The sequence below is a fragment of the Oncorhynchus nerka genome, linkage group LG4 (genome assembly GCF_034236695.1).
Source record: "Oncorhynchus nerka isolate Pitt River linkage group LG4, Oner_Uvic_2.0, whole genome shotgun sequence".
NCBI classification, from domain to species: Eukaryota; Metazoa; Chordata; class Actinopteri; order Salmoniformes; family Salmonidae; genus Oncorhynchus; species Oncorhynchus nerka.
The window spans coordinates 88,771,264-88,792,499 of NC_088399.1; the positions used below are offsets into that span (position 1 = coordinate 88,771,264).

General features: G+C 45.2%; 1 protein-coding gene across 1 annotated transcript in view; it reads right to left on the bottom strand.

Moving 5' to 3' along the window:
• Positions 1 to 21,236, bottom strand: part of LOC115128828 (CUB and sushi domain-containing protein 3-like) — a 997,580-nt gene that overhangs the window by 260,983 nt on the left and 715,361 nt on the right. Inside the window, exons 24-28 of the mRNA XM_065018010.1 lie at positions 11,891 to 12,082; positions 7,312 to 7,438; positions 4,246 to 4,448; positions 3,775 to 3,966; positions 2,989 to 3,127 (exon numbers count right to left, since the gene is read on the bottom strand). Coding sequence (XP_064874082.1) covers positions 2,989 to 3,127; positions 3,775 to 3,966; positions 4,246 to 4,448; positions 7,312 to 7,438; positions 11,891 to 12,082 — 853 coding nt within the window. The remainder of the gene's footprint in view (positions 1 to 2,988; positions 3,128 to 3,774; positions 3,967 to 4,245; positions 4,449 to 7,311; positions 7,439 to 11,890; positions 12,083 to 21,236) is intronic.

Genomic DNA, 21,236 nt, shown 5'->3' on the forward strand with positions numbered 1-21,236 from the left:
GGAGAGGCAGAGAGAAGAGCAGGAGGAGGAGGCTAGCTGCTGGTAGGGGCGAGGCAGAGGGAGAAGCTTGCTAGCTGCTGGTAGGGGGAGGCAGAGGGAAAAGCTAGCTAGCTACTGGTAGAGGAGAGGCAGAGTGAGGAGCAGGAGGAGAGGATAGCTAGCTGTTGGTAGGGGAGAGGCAGAGAGAGGAGCAGGAGGAGATAGCTAGCTGTTGGTAGGGGAGAGGCAGAGGGAGGAGCAGGAGGGGGTAGCTGTTGGTAGGGGAGAGGCAGAGGGAGGAACAGGAGGAGATAGCTGTTGGTAGGGGAGAGGCAGAGGGAGGAACAGGAGGAGTTAGCTAGCTGCTGGTAGAGGAGAGGCGGAGGGAGGAGCAGGGACAGGAGGAGCTTGCTAGCTGCTGGTAAGGAGAGGCAGAGAGAAGAAGACGGCAGGATGAGATAGCTAGCTGCTGGTAGAGGAGAGGCAGAGGGAGGAGCAGGAGGAGCTAGCTAGCTGCTGGTAGGGGAGAAGCTAGCTAGCTGCTGGTAGAGGAGAGGCAGAGTGAGGAGCAGGAGGAGATAGCTAGCTGCTGGTAGGGTAGAGGTGGAGGAGATAGCTAGCTGCTGGTAGGGGAGAGGCAGAGAGAAGCTAGCTGTTGGTAGGGGAGAGGCAGAGGGAGGAACAGGAGGAGCTAGCTAGCTGCTAGTAGAGGAGAGGCAGAGAGAAGAGCAAGAGGAGATAGCTAGCTGCTGGTAGGGGGGAGGCAGAAGGAGAAGCAGGAGGAGAAGATAGCTAGCTGTTGGTAGGGGAGAGGCAGAGAGAGGAGCAGGAGGAGATAGCTAGCTGTTGGTAGGGGAGAGGCAGTGGGAGGAAGAGGAGGAGCTAGCTAGCTGTTGGTAGGGGAGAGGCAGAGGGAGGAACAGGAGGAGTTAGCTAGCTGCTGGTAGAGGAGAGGCGGAGGGAGGAGCAGGGGCAGGAGGAGCTAGCTAGCTGTTGGTATGGGAGAGGCGGAGGAGATAGCTAGCTGCTGGTAGGGTAGAGGCGGAGGAGATAGCTAGCTGCTGGTAGAGGAGACTCAGAGAGAAGAGCAGGAGGAGCTAGCTAGCTGCAGGTAGGGGAGAGGCAGAGAGAAGATAAGGAGAAGCTAGCTAGCTGTTGGTAGTACGGAAGAGGCGGAGAGAGGAGCAGGCGGAGCTAACTAGCTGTTGGTAGGGGAGAGGCAGAGGGAGGAACAGGAAGAGCCAGCTAGCTGTTGGTAGGGGAGAGGCGGAGGAGATAGCTAGCTGTTGGTAGGGGAGAGGCAGAGGGAGGAACAGGAGGAGATAGCTAGCTGCTGGTAGAGGAGAAGCAGGAACAGGAGGAGCTAGCTAGCTGCTGGTAGGGGAGAGGCGGAGGAGATAGCTAGCTGTTGGTAGAGGAGAGGCAGAGAGAAGAGCAGGAGGAGATAGCTAGCTGCTGGTAGGCGAGAGGCGGAGGAGATAGCTAGCTGTTGGTTGGGGAGAGGCAGAGGGAGGAAGAGGAGCAGGAGGAGGTAGCTAATTACTCGTAGGGGAGAGGAGGGGGAGGAAGAGGAGCAGGATGTGCTAGCTAGCTGTTGGTAGGGGAGAGGCAGAGGGAGGAAGAGGAGCAGGAGGAGATAGCTAGCTGCTGGTAGGGGAGAGGCAGAGGGAGGAACAGGAGGAGCTAGCTAGCTGTTGGTAGAGGAGAGGCAGAGGGAGGAACAGGAGGAGACAGCTAGCTGCTGGTTGGGGAGAGGCAGAGGGAGGAAGAGGAGCAGGAGGAGCTAGCTAGCTGTTGGTAGGGAAGAGGCAGAGGGAGGAACAGGAGGAGATAGCTAGCTACTGGTAGAGGAGAGGCGGAGGGAGGAGCAGGGACAGGAGGAGCTCACTAGCTGCTGGTAGAGGAGAGGCAGAGGGAGGGTTAGGAGGAGATAGCTAGCTGCTGGTAGGGGAGAGGCGGCGGAGATAGCTAGCTGCTGGTAGAGGAGAGGCAGAGAGAAGAGAAGGAGAATCTAGCTAGCTGTTGGTAGGGGAGAGGCAGAGAGAAGAAGAGGGGCGGGTTGAGATAGCTAGCTGCTGGTAGAGGAGAGGCAGAGAGAAGAGCAGGAGAAGCTAGCTAGCTGCTGGTAGAGGAGAGGCAGAGGGAGGAAGAGGAGGAGCTAGCTAGCTGTTTTTAGGGGAGAGGCAGAGGGAGGAGCAGGAGGAGTAGGCTAGCTGTCTGTAGAGGAGAGGCAGAGGGGGGAGCAGGAGAAGCTAGCTAGCTGCTAGTAGGGGAGAGGCAGAGGGAGGAACAGGAGGAGTTAGCTAGCTGTTGGTAGGGGAGAGGTAGAGGGAGGAGCAGGAGGAGCTAGCTAGCTGCTGGTAGGGGAGAGGCAGAGGGCGGTCTCATTTCACAACTTTAAGTTAGAGGTTTAACTTAGAGGCCTTTACAGCAGCAGCAGCGGTAACATCTGTCAGCTTTACGTCACACTGTGTACCCTACCGGCAGTCAAACTTAACCCTGTGTTGACCTTTGACCTCTGTCTGTTGGGGACAGCCCTTGCGGCCGCCAAAGGTGAAATGAAAAATGGACGCAATTAACGGGACTATTTAGGTGTGAAACACAAGTTCTTCCTTTTGACTTCCATTAAGTGTCTGCATCAGTCAACGTTGGCTAGGACGTCTTGATACAGCACCTTAACGTGGGGAGCTGAGGAAGGCCAACTATGGGTTCATTACTGACAAAGTGAGCATGGAAGTCCAGCTGGGGTAGCTAATTACCCGCCTAAGACATGAACTGCATCTTAATATAACAGTGATAACGGTCAGCAGTTACCGTTGTATAATCACCTCACGTCGTGACAAAATGCCCATTAATGTCCACCTTGGTGTTGAGTGTGTGTGTGTATGTGTGTGTGTGTGTGTGTGTGGAACTGATAGGGAGGGGGGGGTGTGTGTGTGTGCATGCATGCAGTGGAACTGATAGGGAGAGTAGGCCTTAATCACTTTGGAGGAAACTAGCACCTATTACCTGACGAAGGCCAGCGATAGAACATAGTCCGAGTTGACAGCTATTAGCCAATCACAGTCCTTGCTGTGGGGATAGGGGTGGGGGAAGTTGGGAGACAGGATGAAGCCGTTGGATCCAGTCAAGTTTCCTCCACAGGGGGCTGAAAGAGAAGAAGAGAAGTGAGAAAAGGTAACATGTACTTGTCTGACTCTGACACTCATGAACTGTCTCTGTTATGTACCACAGGGAAAACTGCATGTCATTCTGTGGAGATATACTGGTGTTTGGGGCTGCAAACTGCAGAATTCCAGTAACGTTCCTAAAATGACCAAGTTCTCAGAAGATCCTGGTTGAAAGATTCCCAGAATCACAAGGGAATACCTGGGAAATCCTCCAGACAGGATTCCCGGAACAGAATGTTTAAACCATAACAGTAACTGATGTAGTTCATTTTGACAGATCAGACGTTATAAAGCCACATTAAAACAAGACACCCGTGATCAGGAGGTGACAAGAATCCTTGAGGTTTCGTTATAAGCACACTATCTCTGAAAAGTGAGAGAGATCCAATCATTTGATCTTCATTTAATGTTTTGCCTCGTTCAAAACGGTTGGAGAGCGATGACAGTCAATCATCTCTAGAGCTCAAGTGCTGCTTGGCGCCAGCAGGTTCTGGCAACACAGGGATCTTAATTCAATATGTTAATTAGCAGGCTAGAAGGCTGGGGATGAGTAGCATGGTCTGAGTGCCTGTTAGTACTCACCTTAATACAACCCCCTGGCTCTACCTGTAATTAAAGCACTCACCTATGCAGACAGGAGGGCTGGGTTGCCAGTAGTAGCGGTTCTCCACCTGGATACAGGTAATCTTCATCTCTCCCTGGAGCTCGTACCCAGGATCACAGAGAAAGGTGACAGTGTCACCCGGCTCTCGTCCATCCCCATTACGACTGCCGTTCATGGGGACCCCCGGGTCTCTGCAGGCGGTGGCCACTGAACCTGGCAGGCACAACACAGGGAGGGAATGAAATCTATGCAGGGACTTTATGCAATCACTTTGAAGATTACATACATAGACATTCACAACACCTTTATGTTGACATGACATATAATGAATGTTGCAGTATCTTTCATAACGACCTTCAAAACACATAACCAACAATGTCTCTGAGCTCAATAACATTTCAGAGAATAACCCAAAGCTGTACGCTCTACCAGACTTCATTGCTTTTGAAGATATACACTTCAAAGGCTTTTCACAAACAGTAAACTACTCACTTGAGAATTCGATGGCGAATCCGGACTTGCTGATGTAAAAGTCGGTCTCGAACTGGATGGTAACCAGATTGAGGGTGCTGTGTATCCCCTCGGGAAGCAGAGAGCCAGACACCTCCCTCAGGGACATCTCATTCTCAGGAGGACCGTCCCACACCTTCAGGATGTCATGTGACGCCTCGGTGTCGAAGGCCAGGAACTGCAGACTGAGGGACGAGGAGGAATAACATTGTCATTTAGGTTTGGATGCAAAATACCAGTTCTTGGTAACTTTCACGAAATTCTATTTTTGTTTTCATAAATCCTGGTTGGAAGATTCCTGGAATCAGGAAAATACCTCCCACCAGGATTACTGCAAAACCCAGGATTATTGAGAAAGTTGGTGGAATTTTGCAACCCTAGACTGCAATAAATCACAGAATAACAGAGTAATAATGGTAGGTGATAATGGAAGGAACTTGAGAAATTTGCCCAAAAGCCGAGTTTGTCGGAGATTATTTGTGGATGACCTTTGCTCCTCACAGGGAAAAGGGGTTTAAATCAAGTAAAATCACTGAATCTCTTATACAGTTTGTTCTACATTGATATTGGTACAGTATTGGTACTGCATTAGTATTGGTACTGCATTGATATTGATACAGTATTGGTACTGCATTGATATTGATACAGTATTGGTACTGCATTAGTATTGGTACTGCATTGATATTGATACAGTATTGGTACTGCATTGATATTGATACAGTATTGGTACTGGATTGATATTGGTACAGTATTGGTACTGCATTGATATTGGTACAGTATTGGTACTGCATTGATATTGGTACAGTATTGGTACTGCATTGATATTGGTACAGTATTGGTACAGCATTGATATTGGTACAGCATTAGTATTGGTACTGAATTGATATTGGTACAGCATTAGTATTGGTACAGCATTGATATTGGTACAGCATTAGTATTGGTACTACATTGATATTGGTACAGCATTGATATTGGTACAGCATTAGTATTGGTACTACATTGATATTGGTACAGAATTAGTATTGGTACTACATTGATATTGGTACAGCATTAGTATTGGTACAGCATTAGTATTGGTACAGCATTAGTATTGGTACTAGATATTAGTTGATTGGTACAGCATTAGTATTGGTACTACATTGATATTGGTACAGCATTAGTATTGGTACTACATTGATATTGGTACAGCATTAGTATTGGTACATCATTGATATTGGTACAGCATTAGTATTGGTACTGAATTGATATTGGTACAGCATTAGTATTGGTACAGCATTGATATTGGTACAGCATTAGTATTGGTACTACATTGATATTGGTACAGCATTAGTATTGGTACTACATTGATATTGGTACAGCATTAGTATTGGTACAGCATTAGTATTGGTACAGCATTGATATTGGTACAGCATTAGTATTGGTACTGCATTGATATTGGTACAGCATTAGTATTGGTACAGCATTAGTATTGGTACAGCATTGATATTGGTACAGCATGGCAAATTTAAGGGTATGCATTTATTTCTACTGGTTTTTCTCCTTTTTTTATGCAATCACTCAGCTGAAGGCCAAAGTCCGTTAATCTTTTACATGGAAACTAGATACAACACAACATAAAGTCCTGTTGTGATGCCAGACCGAGGTTCCTGGCTAGGTATAATGATGCTTTAGAGAGAAAAAAAGGAGCAATAAGTCAGAAAACTAGGCCAGTAATTGGTGCTCGTGGTCATAACACTCCTTCCATTCAGCAGACAGTGCTAATCATGACATCAATGGCAGGAAATAAAGTCATGAATAAAAATATGATTTCAAACAAGGTGCGCCACTGGGAGTTGGAACAGAACAAATTGTTTGCCTCCAAGGTGACACGGTTCCGGCTCTATACAATACTAATAATTGAATGTATGATTGAGCATTTGAGGCTCATTAGACTGCCTAGACCTGGGCTCTCAGACTGAAAACAAAGAGGGACTTGGCATCTATAGACTATACTGGAGAGAGCACAGAGCAGGGCCCTGTCACACCACTGAGCTGAGCCCAACAGAGCCAAGCTGATCTGATCGAGTTGGCCTGGTTACCAATCTATTGAAGTTGCGGAAAATGGACGGTAGAGGTCTGTAGTGGAGAAGGTTGAGAGCTTCAAGTTCATTGGTGTGCACAACACTAAGGACCTATCATGGTCCAAACACACCAACAGAGTCGTGAAGAGTGCACGACAACGTCTCTTCCACCTCAGGAGGCTGAAAAGATTTTGTATGGAACCCAAGATCCTCAAACAGTTCTACAGCTGCACCATTGAGAGCATCCAGACTGGTTGCATCACGGATTGGTATGGCAACTGCTCGGCACCCGACCGCAATGCGCTACAGACGGTAGTGCATACGGCCCGGTACATCACTGGGGACGAGCTCCCTGCCATGCTGGACCTCTATACCAGGCGGTGTCAGAGTAAGGCCCTAAAAATGGTCAAAGATTCCAGCCACCCAAGTCATAGACTGTGTCATAGACACACACACACACACACACACACACATATACATACACACACACATACACACACACATTCCTTCACACTCTTCACTTGCGCTGCTGCTAAATTTTTTATTGTGTTACAAATTTTTATTTCGTTTATTTAGCCAATTTTTCGTACTTACTTTTTAAAAACTCTGCATTGTTGGTTAATGGCTCGTAAGTAAGCATGTTGTATTCACCGAATGTGACAAATAACATTCGATTTGATATACTGATGTACTGGACAATGTTTGCTTTCTGGATGAGATGCTAGCACTTTCAAAGCCATGAAAGTGTATTCACTTTTCCATCAAAGTAATTTAGCAGCCACTTTTATCCAGAGCAACTGTCAGTGTATGTGCGTGTGAGTGTGAGAGAGAACTGTATGTAAAGCCTTGTACTTTTGCTAGACAGATATAACAAGACAGCCTTGGCAGGGCCTTTGCTTGGCTGTTGAAACGCACAGAGATGAGACATGAGAGGACAATACATGAAAAGGAGGATACTTGATGAATACTAATTCATTATCAGTAGTACCTTACGATGTTGCCAGAGTCCACCTCAATGATCCAGGTGCAACGGAGGTTGTTGTCGTAAGGGAACGGGTATCCTGGGGACAGTATACGTCCTGACGACTCGCCTGTGAACTTTCCTCCACATTCAGCTATAAGGAGAGACCATAGAAATAGAATCAGAACATGATAGATATCTAGCTATGGAGAGACCATTGAAATATAATCAGAACATGATAGATATCTAGCTACGGAGAGACCATAGAAATATAATCAGAACATGATAGATATCTAGCTACGGAGAGACCATAGAAATATAATCAGAACATGATAGATATCTAGCTATGGAGAGACCATTGAAATATAATCAGAACATGATAGATATCTAGCTACGGAGAGACCATAGAAATATAATCAGAACATGATAGATATCTAGCTACGGAGAGACCATAGAAATATAATCAGAACATGATAGATATCTAGCTACGGAGAGACCATAGAAATATAACCAGAACATGATAGATATCTAGCTATGGAGAGACCATATAAATATAATCAGAACATGATAGATAACTAGCTATGGAGAGAAATAAAAGGAGATACTGTAGAAGTTTTGCAGTGACGTATATTCAAAAAGCTAAATATGTGCTGTATTGGGCTGGAGGTATCCATGGACAGGAACACAGTCACACGCACGGACGCACACGCACACACACTTACACAGTCTCTCTCTCTCACACACACACACACACACACGCACACACACAAACACTTACACAGTCTCTCTCTCTCTCACACACACACACACACCCGCACACACACACACTTACACAGTCTCTCACTCTCACACACACACACCCACACACACTTACACAGTCTCTCACACACACACACACACACACCCACACACACTTACACAGTCTCTCACACACACACACCCACACACACACAGTCTCTCACACACACACACACTTACACAGTCTCTCACACACACACAAACACTTACACAGTCTCTCTCTCTCTAACACACACACACACACACACAGCTGAGGGGAAATAATTAGTGGCTGGCTGGCAAACAAATGTAACATGTCTACCGCTCCTCATGCGAACGTGAAACCGTGTGATTCATCTCAATAAATCATCTCAGTAATAGATCATCTCACAAGATGCAGACTGCTGGAGAGAGTCCCTAATGGTACCCTGTTCCCTATGCAATGCACTACGTTGATCGGGGCCCGTAGGGCTGTAAGTAAGATAAGCAACCAGCTCAAAACCAGCTCTTACAGTGTGGCAGTGCAGTGGGGGCAGTGTGGCGGTGATGTGTGGTGGTGCCGTGGGGGCAGTGTCGTGGGGGCATTGTGGCGGGGCACTGTGGAAAGGGGCGTGGGGGCATTGTGGCGGGGCAGTGTGGAAAGGGCGTGGGGGCATTGTGGCGGGGCAGTGTGGAAAGGGGCGTGGGGACAGTGTGGTGGTGATGTGTGGTGGTGCCGTGGGGGCAGTGTGGTGGTGCCGTGGGGGCATTGTGGCGGGGCAGTGTGGAAAGGGGCGTGGGGGCATTGTGGTGGTGATGTGTGGTGGTGCCGTGGGGGCAGTGTGGTGGTGCCGTGGGGGCATTGTGGCGGGGCAGTGTGGAAAGGGGCGTGGGGGCAGTGTGGTGGTGATGTGTGGTGGTGCCGTGGGGGCAGTGTGGTGGTGCCGTGGGGGCATTGTGGAAAGGGGCATGGGGGCATTGTGGCGGGGCAGTGTGGAAAGGGGCGTGGGGGCAGTGTGGTGGGGCAGTGTGGAAAGGGCGTGGGGGCAGTGTGGTGGGGCAGTGTGGAAAGGGGCGTGGGGGCAGTGTGGTGGGGCAGTGTGGAAAGGGGCGTGGGGGCATTGTGGTGGGGCAGTGTGGAAAGGGGCGTGGGGGCAGTGTGGTGGGGCAGTGTGGAAAGGGGCGTGGGGGCATTGTGGCGGGGCAGTGTGGAAAGGGGCGTGGGGGCAGTGTGGTGGTGCCGTGGGGGCAGTGTGATGGTGCCGTGGGGGCAGTGTGATGGTGCCGTGGGGGCAGTGTGATGGTGCCGTGGGGGCAGTGTGATGGTGCCGTGGGGGCAGTGTGGCCTCTATCTTTCTCTCTCACTCTTTGTCCTCCCACCATCTCTCGCTCTCTCTCTTACTCACTTCCTGTCTCTTTCTCTCTCAATCTCTGTCCTTCCACCATCTTTCTCTCTCTTACTCACTTCCCGTCTTTTTCTCTCTCACTCTCTGTCTCCCTGTCCCCGCCCCTCTCTCTCATTCTCACGCTCTGTCTCTCTTTCGCATCCACTCTCTCTCCCTGCTCCAGAAAAACTGGCCTGGTTGACTTCAGGACGTTTGGGCTTTATTATTAATGGAGCCCACATCTGCGTTTCCTTTCAGCAGGTTCATTTGCATAATCCGTCTACATGACAAACAATGGATGCACAGTTCAATGAAGCTTGAATAACAAGGTTCAGATCGCTATTGATTTATACTCTACATTAGAGACGTTTTTAGATACCGGAGAGAGGGAGAGAGAGAGAGAGAAAGAGAAGTCCCCATCTCGCTTCCTCCCTCTAGTCTTAACCAACATCCCATGGAGCTCATTCCTCACAAAGCAAACGTTCAATCACACATCATTGGCTTCTCAGGGGTGCTCAATCACATCTGATTGGCCACTTACAAATCTAAAATCAACAGAAAAGAGAGATAGCAGACTGTAACTTGCTGTTGCCCACTTAATTGTCCAATCCCATTGACAGACACTGACACAATGCTAAATGTGTCCTGCTTGGAGCACTGTACTGATATTCAGTTGATACGGCATGTTTTCTCTAATAGATCTCCTGCCTCTTGTTTGCTTCTGCAATACATGAGCAAAAGTATATGGACACCTGCTTGTCAAACATCTCATTACAAAATCATGGACATTAATATGGAGTTGGTCCCCCCTTAGCTGCTATAACAGCCTCAACTCTTCTGGGTAGACTTTCCACTAGATGTTAGAACATTGTCTGTGGGTCTTGCTTCCTTTCAGCCACAAGAGCATTAGCGACACTGATGTTGGCCGATTAGGCCTGGCTCGCAGTCAGCGTTCCAATTTATCACAAAGGTGTTCGATGGGCTTGAGGTCAGGGCTCTGTGCATGCCAGTCAAGTTCTTCCACACCTATCTTGACAAACCATTTCTGTATGGACCTCGCTTTGTGCACGGGGGCATTGTCATGCTGAAACAGGAACGGGCCTTCCCCAAACTGTTGCCACAAAGTTGGAAGCACAGAATTGTCTAGAATGTCATTGTATGCTGTAGCGTTAAGATTTCCCTTCACTGTAACTAAGGGGCCTAGCCAAAACCATGAAAAACAGCCCAAAACCATTATTCCTCCTCCACCAAACTTTACAGTTGACACTATGCATTGGGGCAGGTAGCGTTCTCCTGGCATCCGCCAAACCCAGATTTGTCCGTCGCACTGCCAGATGGTAAAGTGTGATTTATCACTCGATAGAAAGCGTTTCCACTGCTCCAGAGTCCAATGGCGGCGAGCTGTACACATTACATTTACATTTAAGTCATTTAGCAGAAGCGACTTACAAATTGGTGCATTCACCTTATGACATCCAGTGGAGCAGTAGTGCATCTAAATCTTTTAAGGGGGGGGGGGGGGGTGAGAGGGATTACTTTATCCTATCCTAGGTATTCCTTAAAGACACCACTCCAGACGATGCTTGCCTTTGCACATGGTGATCTTAGGCTTGTGTGAGGCTGCTCAGCTATGGAAACCCATTTTATGAAGCTCCCGACGAACAGTCCTTGTGCTGACGTTGCTTCCAGAGGCAGTTTGGAAGTCGGTAGTGAGTGTTGCAACCGAGGACGCGCTTCAGCACTCGGCGGTCCCGTTCTGTGACCTTGTGTGGCCTACCACTTTGCGGCTGAGCCGTTGTTGCTCCTGTATTGGCTAGTTGAATTCAACTCTCACATATTCCAATCTTCCCAAGATATTACTAATTCAAAATCAAAAAAATCAAATGCTTTTCACTTTAAGAAATGAAAAACACTGCAAATTGTTTGACAAAGTTCAATTAAGAGGATATAATGCAACATAAGGCTGAATTAAACCAGCTGGATTAACTAACATTATACAGCTACAGACTGCAGTGCTGGTTGTTCTACTGTAGCATAACAATGACTTGCAGGAGCTCTGCCTGGTCTGGTCTGCACTCCCCTAGCCTGGTCAGTACAATATGCAGAGTAGGAGGTGCATGGGCTGCAGCTTAGATCATTATGACAAATGGGAGTGAGCTGTGTTAACATTTTCTTCTGTGGTTAACTTGACATGAAGAGAGAAGGGTTGTGCTGCAGTACTGTACTGCTGGGTTAACTGGGTTAACTGGTTAACTGGGATAACTGGATTAACTGGATTAACTGGGTTAACTGGATTAACTGGATTAACTGGGTTAACTAGGTTAACTAGGTTAACTGGGTTAACAGTAGTTGAAAATAGATGGAGAGCCGTCTAACAATCCGCTATGCTTAGAGTCAACATTTGATCCTGATCATAAGGCTTTACCATTCATATGCACACTCCTTTTGTTACTCTGTTCCCTTACCAATGCAAGAGGGCAGGGCGTTGTCCCAGGCACGTCTCTCTCCGGTCATACACTTGAGCACTCTGCTGCCGTGCAAGGTGTAACCAGGGTTACACCTGTAGGTGATGGTGCTGCCAGAGAAATGTCCCTGGTCGTTGACCTTGAAGCCAAACTGGGGCACTCCAGGGTCTTCGCAGTGGGACAGCTCGAAGCCTGGAGGAGGAAGGGGAAAGGGTGGTTGGGGGTGGGGGGGGGGATTGAAGGAGAGAGGGAGGGGAAAGGGTGATTGGGGGTGGGGGTGGGGGGTGGATTGAAGGAGAGAGGGAGGGGAAAGGGTGGTTGGGGGTGGGGTGGGGTGGTGTGGGGTGGATTGAAGGAGAGAGGGAGGGGAAAGGGTGGTTGGGGGTGGGGTGGGGTGGATTGAAGGAGAGAGGGAGGGGAAAGGGTGGTTGGGGGTGGGGTGGGGTGGATTGAAGGAGAGAGGGAGGGGAAAGGGTGGTTGGGGGTGGGGTGGGGTGGATTGAAGGAGAGAGGGAGGGGAAAGGGTGGTTGGGGGTGGGGTGGGGTGGGTTGAAGGAGAGAGGGAGGGAAAGGGTGGTTGGGGGTGGGGTGGTGTGGGGTGGATTGAAGGAGAGAGGGAGGGGAAAGGGTGGTTGGGGGTGGGGTGGTGTGGGTGGATTGAAGGAGAGAGGGAGGGGAAAGGGTGGTTGGGGGTGGGGTGGGGTGGATTGAAGGAGAGAGGGAGGGGAACGGGTGGTTGGGGGTGGGGTGGGGTGGATTGAAGGAGAGAGGAGGGAAAGGGTGGTTGGGGGTGGGGTGGGGTGGATTGAAGGAGAGAGGGAGGGGAAAGGGTGGTTGGGGGTGGGGTGGGGTGGGTTGAAGGAGAGAGGGAGGGGAAAGGGTGGTTGGGGGTGGGGTGGGGTGGATTGAAGGAGAGAGGGAGGGGAAAGGGTGGTTGGGGGTGGGGTGGGGTGGGTTGAAGGAGAGAGGGAGGGGAAAGGGTGGTTGGGGGTGGGGTGGGGTGGATTGAAGGAGAGAGGGAGGGGAAAGGGTGGTTGGGGGTGGGGTGGGGTGGGTTGAAGGAGAGAGGGAGGGGAAAGGGTGGTTGGGGGTGGGGTGGGGTGGGGTGGGTTGAAGGAGAGAGGGAGGGAGAGAAAGAGATAGAGAAGAAAATCAATCAAAGTCACAAAGGGCTCTGCTACAGTAACTTGACCCCAGAGAACAAGCAGAACCACAGTGACCCCGGGGGAAAACTCCCTAGAAAGAAGAAACATGAAGAGTAAACAGGCTCGGGAGGATCCTCCTCCTTCTGGCAGTGTAGGACGAGGTCACTATGTCACAACTCCGGGTTAAAAAAGGATTGGAGCATATTGTTGAGCCTGCCTACAGTTCCACATGAGTGGGTCTTGCACTTTTAGGGGCTACTCCATTGGTTCCATCTTATTACATCTGGCATGGTCAATCAAGCTCATCTTTGAAATACTTTTTGAAAACCAGATATGTGATGTTAACACAAATATCACCTGCGCCAGGCTGGACACAGGCATGGAGACATATGATTTAGCCACACAGTTTTTGGCCTCCTCTCTTAATGTTCCAATCAGTCATTTTGAGTTATTTCCGTGCTGCTTGCATTGCATGTACATGGGGCGGCATGTAGCCTAGTGGTTATAGCGTTGGGCCAGTAACCGGCTCGAATCCTCGAGCTGACAAGGTAAAAATCTGTAATTCTGCCCCTGAGTTAACCCACTGTTCCCCCCGCACCTCTCTGATTCACAGTGGTTGGGTTAAATGTAGAAGACACATTTCAGTTGAATATATTCAGTTGGACAACTGACCCTTTCCCTATGTCGTTAGGGGCTCAGAACAGAGAGAATGTAAGTTATGGTGGTCATTAGCTTTAGTCATTCCGGCTTGAAGATCCCACTGGGCCCGGAGGCAGGGATGGGGCCTGTACTAAGCAGGCAGAACAATTAGGATTAAGCGCTTGGTTAATTTGTCTAGAACTCTTGGTCGGTACAGGAGGAGCATGGGCCGGCTTTCTGTCAGAGACACTTCCTGTTATTATCTTGCCCTAATCGTTTCCGTTTGGCACACCGTCATAATTACACAGCCAACTGAGAGAAATAGGACAGACATAATGATGCTGTTCTTTTTCCTTGTCTTTCAAAGTGCCACCCCACATTTTAGCAGCTGACAATTTCCTATTTGCTGGTTTGAACTCTGCCCTGTGATATTAAGGACGCAGCCAAGCTAAAAGAAGACACATCCCTCTGCCCTCTCCTCATCACAATGACAGCTACCTTTCAAAATACAAAACCCACATAAATGCAAAGCACCCAGTTATATTTACCTCCAATTAAGTGTAGAGCCTCAACATAGTGTTTGACACGACACTCATAGACTACTGAGCAGTCACCATGACGGCAATGCTCTATACCCTGAGAAAAAAACAGTCACCATGACGGCAATGCTCTATACCCTGAGAAAAAACAGTCACCATGACAGCAATGCTCTATACCCTGAGAAAAAACAGTCACCATGACGGCAATGCTCTATACCCTGAGAAAAAACAGTCACCATGACGGCAATGCTCTATACCCTGAGAAAAAACAGTCACCATGACGGCAATGCTCTATACCCTGAGAAAAAACAGTCACCATGACGGCAATGCTCTATACCCTGAGAAAAAAACAGTCACCGTGACGGCAATGCTCTATACCCTGAGAAAAAAACAGTCACCATGACGGCAATGCTCTATACCTTGAGAAAAAAACAGTCACCGTGACGGCAATGCTCTATACCCTGAGAAAAAACAGTCACCATGACGGCAATGCTCCCTGAGATCATCATGACAGCAATGATACCTTGAAAAAAACAGTCACCATGACGGCAATGCTCTATACCTTGAGAAAAAAACAGTCACCGTGACGGCAATGCTCTATACCCTGAGAAAAAACAGTCACCATGACGGCAATGCTCTATACCCTGAGAAAAAAACAGTCACCATGACGGCAATGCTCTATACCCTGAGAAAAAAACAGTCACCATGACGGCAATGCTCTATACCTGAGAAAAAAACAGTCACCATGACGGCAATGCTCTATACCCTGAGAAAAAACAGTCACCATGACGGCAATGCTCTATACCCTGAGAAAAAAACAGTCACCGTGACGGCAATGCTCTATACCCTGAGAAAAAAACAGTCACCGTGACGGCAATGCTCTATACCCTGAGAAAAAAACAGTCACCGTGCTGCTATACCCTGAGAAAAAAACAGTCACCGTGACCCTGAGAAAAACAGTCACCGTGACGGCAATGCTCTATACCCTGAGAAAAAAACAGTCACCGTGACGGCAATGTTCTATACCCTGAGAAAAAACAGTCGCCATGACGGCAATGCTCTATACCCTGAGAAAAAAACAGTTGCCATGACTGACCTTAACATAGTATGTGGCTGAGGCAGGAGGGAATTGGGACAGATTAACGTTGGCAATTTTCACCTAGCACAGTGATTCACCTAGCACAGTGATTCAAATCAAATCAAGGTTTATTTGTCTTGTGCACAGATTGGCAGATGCTGTTGCTGGTGTAACAAAATGCCTATGTTTCTAGCTCCAACAAAGCAGTAATATGTAGTCATACAATAACACACATTATCCATATCTAGTAATACTATAACAATACACACATCATCCATACGTTAATATGTAGTAATACAATAACAATACACACATCATCCATACGTTAATATGTAGTAATACTATAACAATACACACATCATCCATACGTTAATATGTAGTAATACAATAACACACATTATCCATATCTAGTAATACTATAACAATACACACATCATCCATACGTTAATATGTAGTAATACTATAACAATACACACATCATCCATACGTTAATATGTAGTAATACAATAACAATACACACATCATCCATACGTTAATATGTAGTAATACAATAACACACATCATCCATACGTTAATATGTAGTAATACAATAACAGTACACACATCATCCATATCTAGTAATTAATATGTAGTAATAACAATCCATATCTACAACACACCATACAATATGTCATCCATACGTTAATATGTAGTAATACAATAACAACACACACATCATCCATATCTAGTAATACAATAACAGTACACACATCATCCATACGTTACATAACAGTACACACATCATGTTAATATGTAATACAATAACAGTACACACATCATCCATATCTAGTAATACAATAACAGTACACACATCATCCATACGTTAATATGTAGTAATACAATAACAGTACAATAACACACATCATCCATATCTAATATGTAATACAATAACATCCATATCTAGTAATACAATAACACATCATCCATACGTTAATATGTAGTAATACAATAACAGTACACACATCATCCATATCTAGTAATACAATAACAGTACACACATCATCCATATGTTAATATGTAGTAATACAATAACAGTACACACATCATCCATATCTAGTAATACAATAACAGTACACACATCATCCATACGTTAATATGTAGTAATACAATAACAACACACACATCATCCATATGTTAATATGTAGTAATACAATAACAGTACACACATCATCCATATCTAGTAATACAATAACAGTACACAGTACACATATCTAGTAATACATCATCCAATATGTAGTAATACAATAACAACACACACATCATCCATAGTAATACAATACAACAGTAATACAATAACACACATCATCCATACGTTAATATGTAGTAATACAATAACAATCATCCATATGTTAATACACACATCATCCATATCTAGTAATACAATAACAGTACACACATCATCCATACGTTAATATGTAGTACATACAATAATATGTAGTAATACAATAACAGTACACACATCATCCATATCTAGTAATACAATAACAGTACACACATCATCCATACGTTAATATGTAGTAATACAATAACAACACACACATCATCCATATCTAGTAATACAATAACAGTACACACATCATCCATACGTTAATATGTAGTAATACAATAACAACACACACATCATCCATATCTAGTAATACAATAACAGTACATCCACATCATCCAATAACAGTACACACATCATCCATACGTTAATATGTAGTAATACAATAACAACACACACATCATCCATATCTAGTAATACAATAACAGTACACACATCATCCATACGTTAATATGTAGTAATACAATAACAGTACACACATCATCCATATCTAGTAATACAATAACAACACACACATCATCCATACGTTAATATGTAGTAATACAATAACAACACACACATCATCCATATGTTAATATGTAGTAATACAATAACAGTACACACATCATCCATATCTAGTAATACAATAACAGTACACACATCATCCATACGTTAATATGTAGTAATACAATAACAACACATCATCCATATCTAGTAATACAATAACAGTACACACATCATCCATACGTTAATATGTAGTAATACAATAACAACACACACATCATCCATATCTAGTAATACAATAACAGTACACACATCATCCATACGTTAATATGTAGTAATACAATAACAACACACACATCATCCATATCTAGTAATACAATAACATCCATATCTAGTAATACATCATCATCATACGTTAATATGTAGTAATACAATAACAACACACACATCATCCATATCTAGTAATACAATAACAGTACACACATCATCCATACGTTAATATGTAGTAATACAATAACAGTACACACATCATCCATATCTAGTAATACAATAACAACACACACATCATCCATATGTTAATATGTAGTAATACAATAACAGTACACACATCATCCATATCTAGTAATACAATCAACATCTAGTAATACACACATCATCCATACGTTAATATGTAGTAATACAATAACAACACACACATCATCCATATGTTAATATGTAGTAATACAATAACAGTACACACATCATCCATATCTAGTAATACAATAACAGTACACACATCATCCATACGTTAATATGTAGTAATACAATAACAATACACACATCATCCATACGTTAATATGGTATGGATGTACAATAACAATACACACATCCTATTAATATGTAGTAATACAATAACAGTACACATCCATATCTAGTAATACAATAACAGTACACACATCATCCATACGTTAATATGTAGTAATACAATAACAATACACACATCATCCATATCTAGTAATACAATAACACTCATCCATTTTGACCAGAGCTCATAGAGTCAGCCATAGGGCTCTGGTCAAAAGTAGTGCAACTATGTAGGAAATAGGGTGCCATTGTGAGACTTGGCCCTGGGCTTCCACTGACCTTTATTATGCAATCAAACAGCTAATCCTGAAGGTGGAATGAATTCTCCTACCAGACACAGATTTTATAGATTTTAAATGTGATAGCTCACCAGCGGGTTGATCTTTATTTTTTATCATCTCTGTCAGAACTGACACCCTGCTGAATGTTACACAGGCTAGCTACTGGGTAGTTCAACACATGAATTGTTGTGTTCTTTTACTTCTGTGCCAATACAAAGTCGGATTTTCTACGGGGGGCTGGGACGAGGTCAACAAAGACCAGCGTAGGGGCTCTTTTTCAGGTAATTGATACTACCTTGGACCAAGCTGTGGTTTAATCCCTTGAAATCCACTCCAGGCTGTCAACAGCGTTCTAATACCCTTTAAATCCTAATTGTTTTACAACGCAGATGGAGAGACGGGAGAGACTGATACGAGTGGTATACCAAACATTAGGAGCACCAGCCTCAATTCGTTGGGACATGGACTCTACAAGGTGTCGAAAGTGTTCCATGGGGATGCTGGCCCATGTTGACTCTACAAGGTGTCGAAAGTGTTCCATGGGGATGCTGGCCCATGTTGACTCTACAAGGTGTCGAAAGTGTTCCATGGGGATGCTGGCCCATGTTGACTCTACAAGGTGTGGAAAGTGTTCCATGGGGATGCTGGCCCATGTTGACTCTAAAAGGTGTCGAAAGTGTTCCATGGGGATGCTGGCCCATGTTGACTCTACAAGGTGTCGAAAGTGTTCCATGGGGATGCTGGCCCATGTTGACTCCAATGCTTCCCACAGTTGTGTCAAGTTGGCTGGATATCCTTTGGGTGGTGGATCATTCTTGCTACACACAGGAAACTGTTGAATGTGAAAAGCCCAGCAGCATTTGCAGTTCTTGACACAAACCAGTGTGCCTGGGACCTACTACCATACCCCGTTCAAAGGCATTTAAATATTTTGTCTTACCCATTCACCATCTGAATGACAAACATACACAATCCATGTCGCAATTGTCTCAAGGATTAAAAATCCTTCTTTAACCATGTCTCCTCCCCTTCATCTACACTGATTGAAGTGGATTTAACAAGTGACTTCCATAAGGGATCACAGCTTTCACCTGGATTCACCTGGTCAGTCTGTGTCATGGAAAGAACAGGTGTTCCTAATGTTTTGTCTACTCAGTGTTTCTGGATGGATGGACTGGATGGATACTGTGTCCGTAAATGTATAAGCTGCAAGTAGAAGACTAAGTATTTTACTCCAATTACGTGAATTAGGTGTTCCTAATGTTTTGTCTACTCAGTGTAAATCTAGAGTGAACAACAAACACCTTTACTCTATTCCTTCTAAATATCAACATGATGCGGAATCATGACAAAGATAACATCTCATAACACATAATATGACGAGCTACTTTCACCGTGTTTCACTCCCTCTCCAAGCCTTTTATTAGGGTCCTATCTAAATCAGTGTGTCTGGGTAATCAATCATAGGATGACCCCTATCCCAGTCTGGATCATTGAGAACCAAGGTAACATTTTATATTAACTTTCAATAATAAGCAATTAGTAGATCATTTACAACTCATGTTTTACAATTAGCAAACAATTTACAAATGTTCAGAAAACACACCTTATAATTGAGTGTAAATTAAAGTTATTATAATTATTATTAATATTCATTAGTCTTTGAGATGGTGTGTTTATTTTTACTCTTGTGCAGTAATTATTAGTCAACATCATGTTTATTTTGTGGGACTAACTAAAATATTTAAAAAAAAATAGACTTATTATAGCAAGTGTTTCCAGAACCACAGCTCCACGACTAGTTGGTATCTTACTAGAGTACAACCAGCTTGAAGACTGGTTGGTAATTTACTAGAGTACGACCAGCTCTACGACTAGTTGGTAACTTACTAGAGTACGACCAGCTTGAAGACTGGTTGGTAACTTACTAGAGTACGACCAGCATGAAGACTGGTTGGTAACTTACTAGAGTACGACCAGCTTGAAGACTGGTTGGTAACTTACTAGAGTACGACCAGCTTGAAGACTGGTTGGTAATTTACTAGAGTACGACCAGCATGAAGACTGGTTGGTAACTTACTAGAGTACGACCAGCTTGAAGACTGGTTGGTAACTTACTAGAGTACGACCAGCTTGAAGACTGGTTGGTAACTTACTAGAGTACGACCAGCTTGAAGACTGGTTGGTAATTTACTAGAGTACGACCAGCATGAAGACTGGTTGGTAATTTACTAGAGTACGACCAGCATGAAGACTGGTTGGTAACTTACTAGAGTACTTGAAGACTGGTGGTAACTTACTAGAGTACGACCAGCTTGAAGACTGGTTGGTAACTTACAGAGTACGACCAGCTTGAAGACTGGTTGGTAACTTACTAAGACTGGTTGGTAATTTACTGCGACCAGCATGAAGACTGGTTGGTAACTTACTAGAGTACGACCAGCATGAAGACTGGTTGGTAACTTACTAGAGTACGACCAGCTTGAAGACTGGTTGGTAACTTACTAGCTTGAAGACTGGTTGGTAATTTACGACCAGCTTGAAGACTGGTTGGTAACTTACTAGAGTACGACCAGCTTGAAGACTGGTTGGTAATTTACTAGAGTACCAGCTTACTGGTTGGTAATTTACAGCTCTGAAGACTGGTTGGTAATTTACTAGAGTACGAAGACTGGTTGGTAATTTACAGCATGAAGACTGGTTGGTAACTTACTAGAGTACGACCAGCTTGAAGACTGGTTGGTAACTTACTAGAGTACGACCAGCTTGAAGACTGGTTGGTAACTTACTAGAGTACGACCAGCATGAAGACTGGTTGGTAACCAGCAGCTTGAAGACTGGTTGGTAACTTACTAGAGTATGACCAGCTTGAAGACTGGTTGGTAACTTACTAGAGTACGACCAGCTTGAAGACTGGTTGGTAATTTACTGGTTGAAGACTGGTTGGTAATTTACTAGAGTACGACCAGCATGAA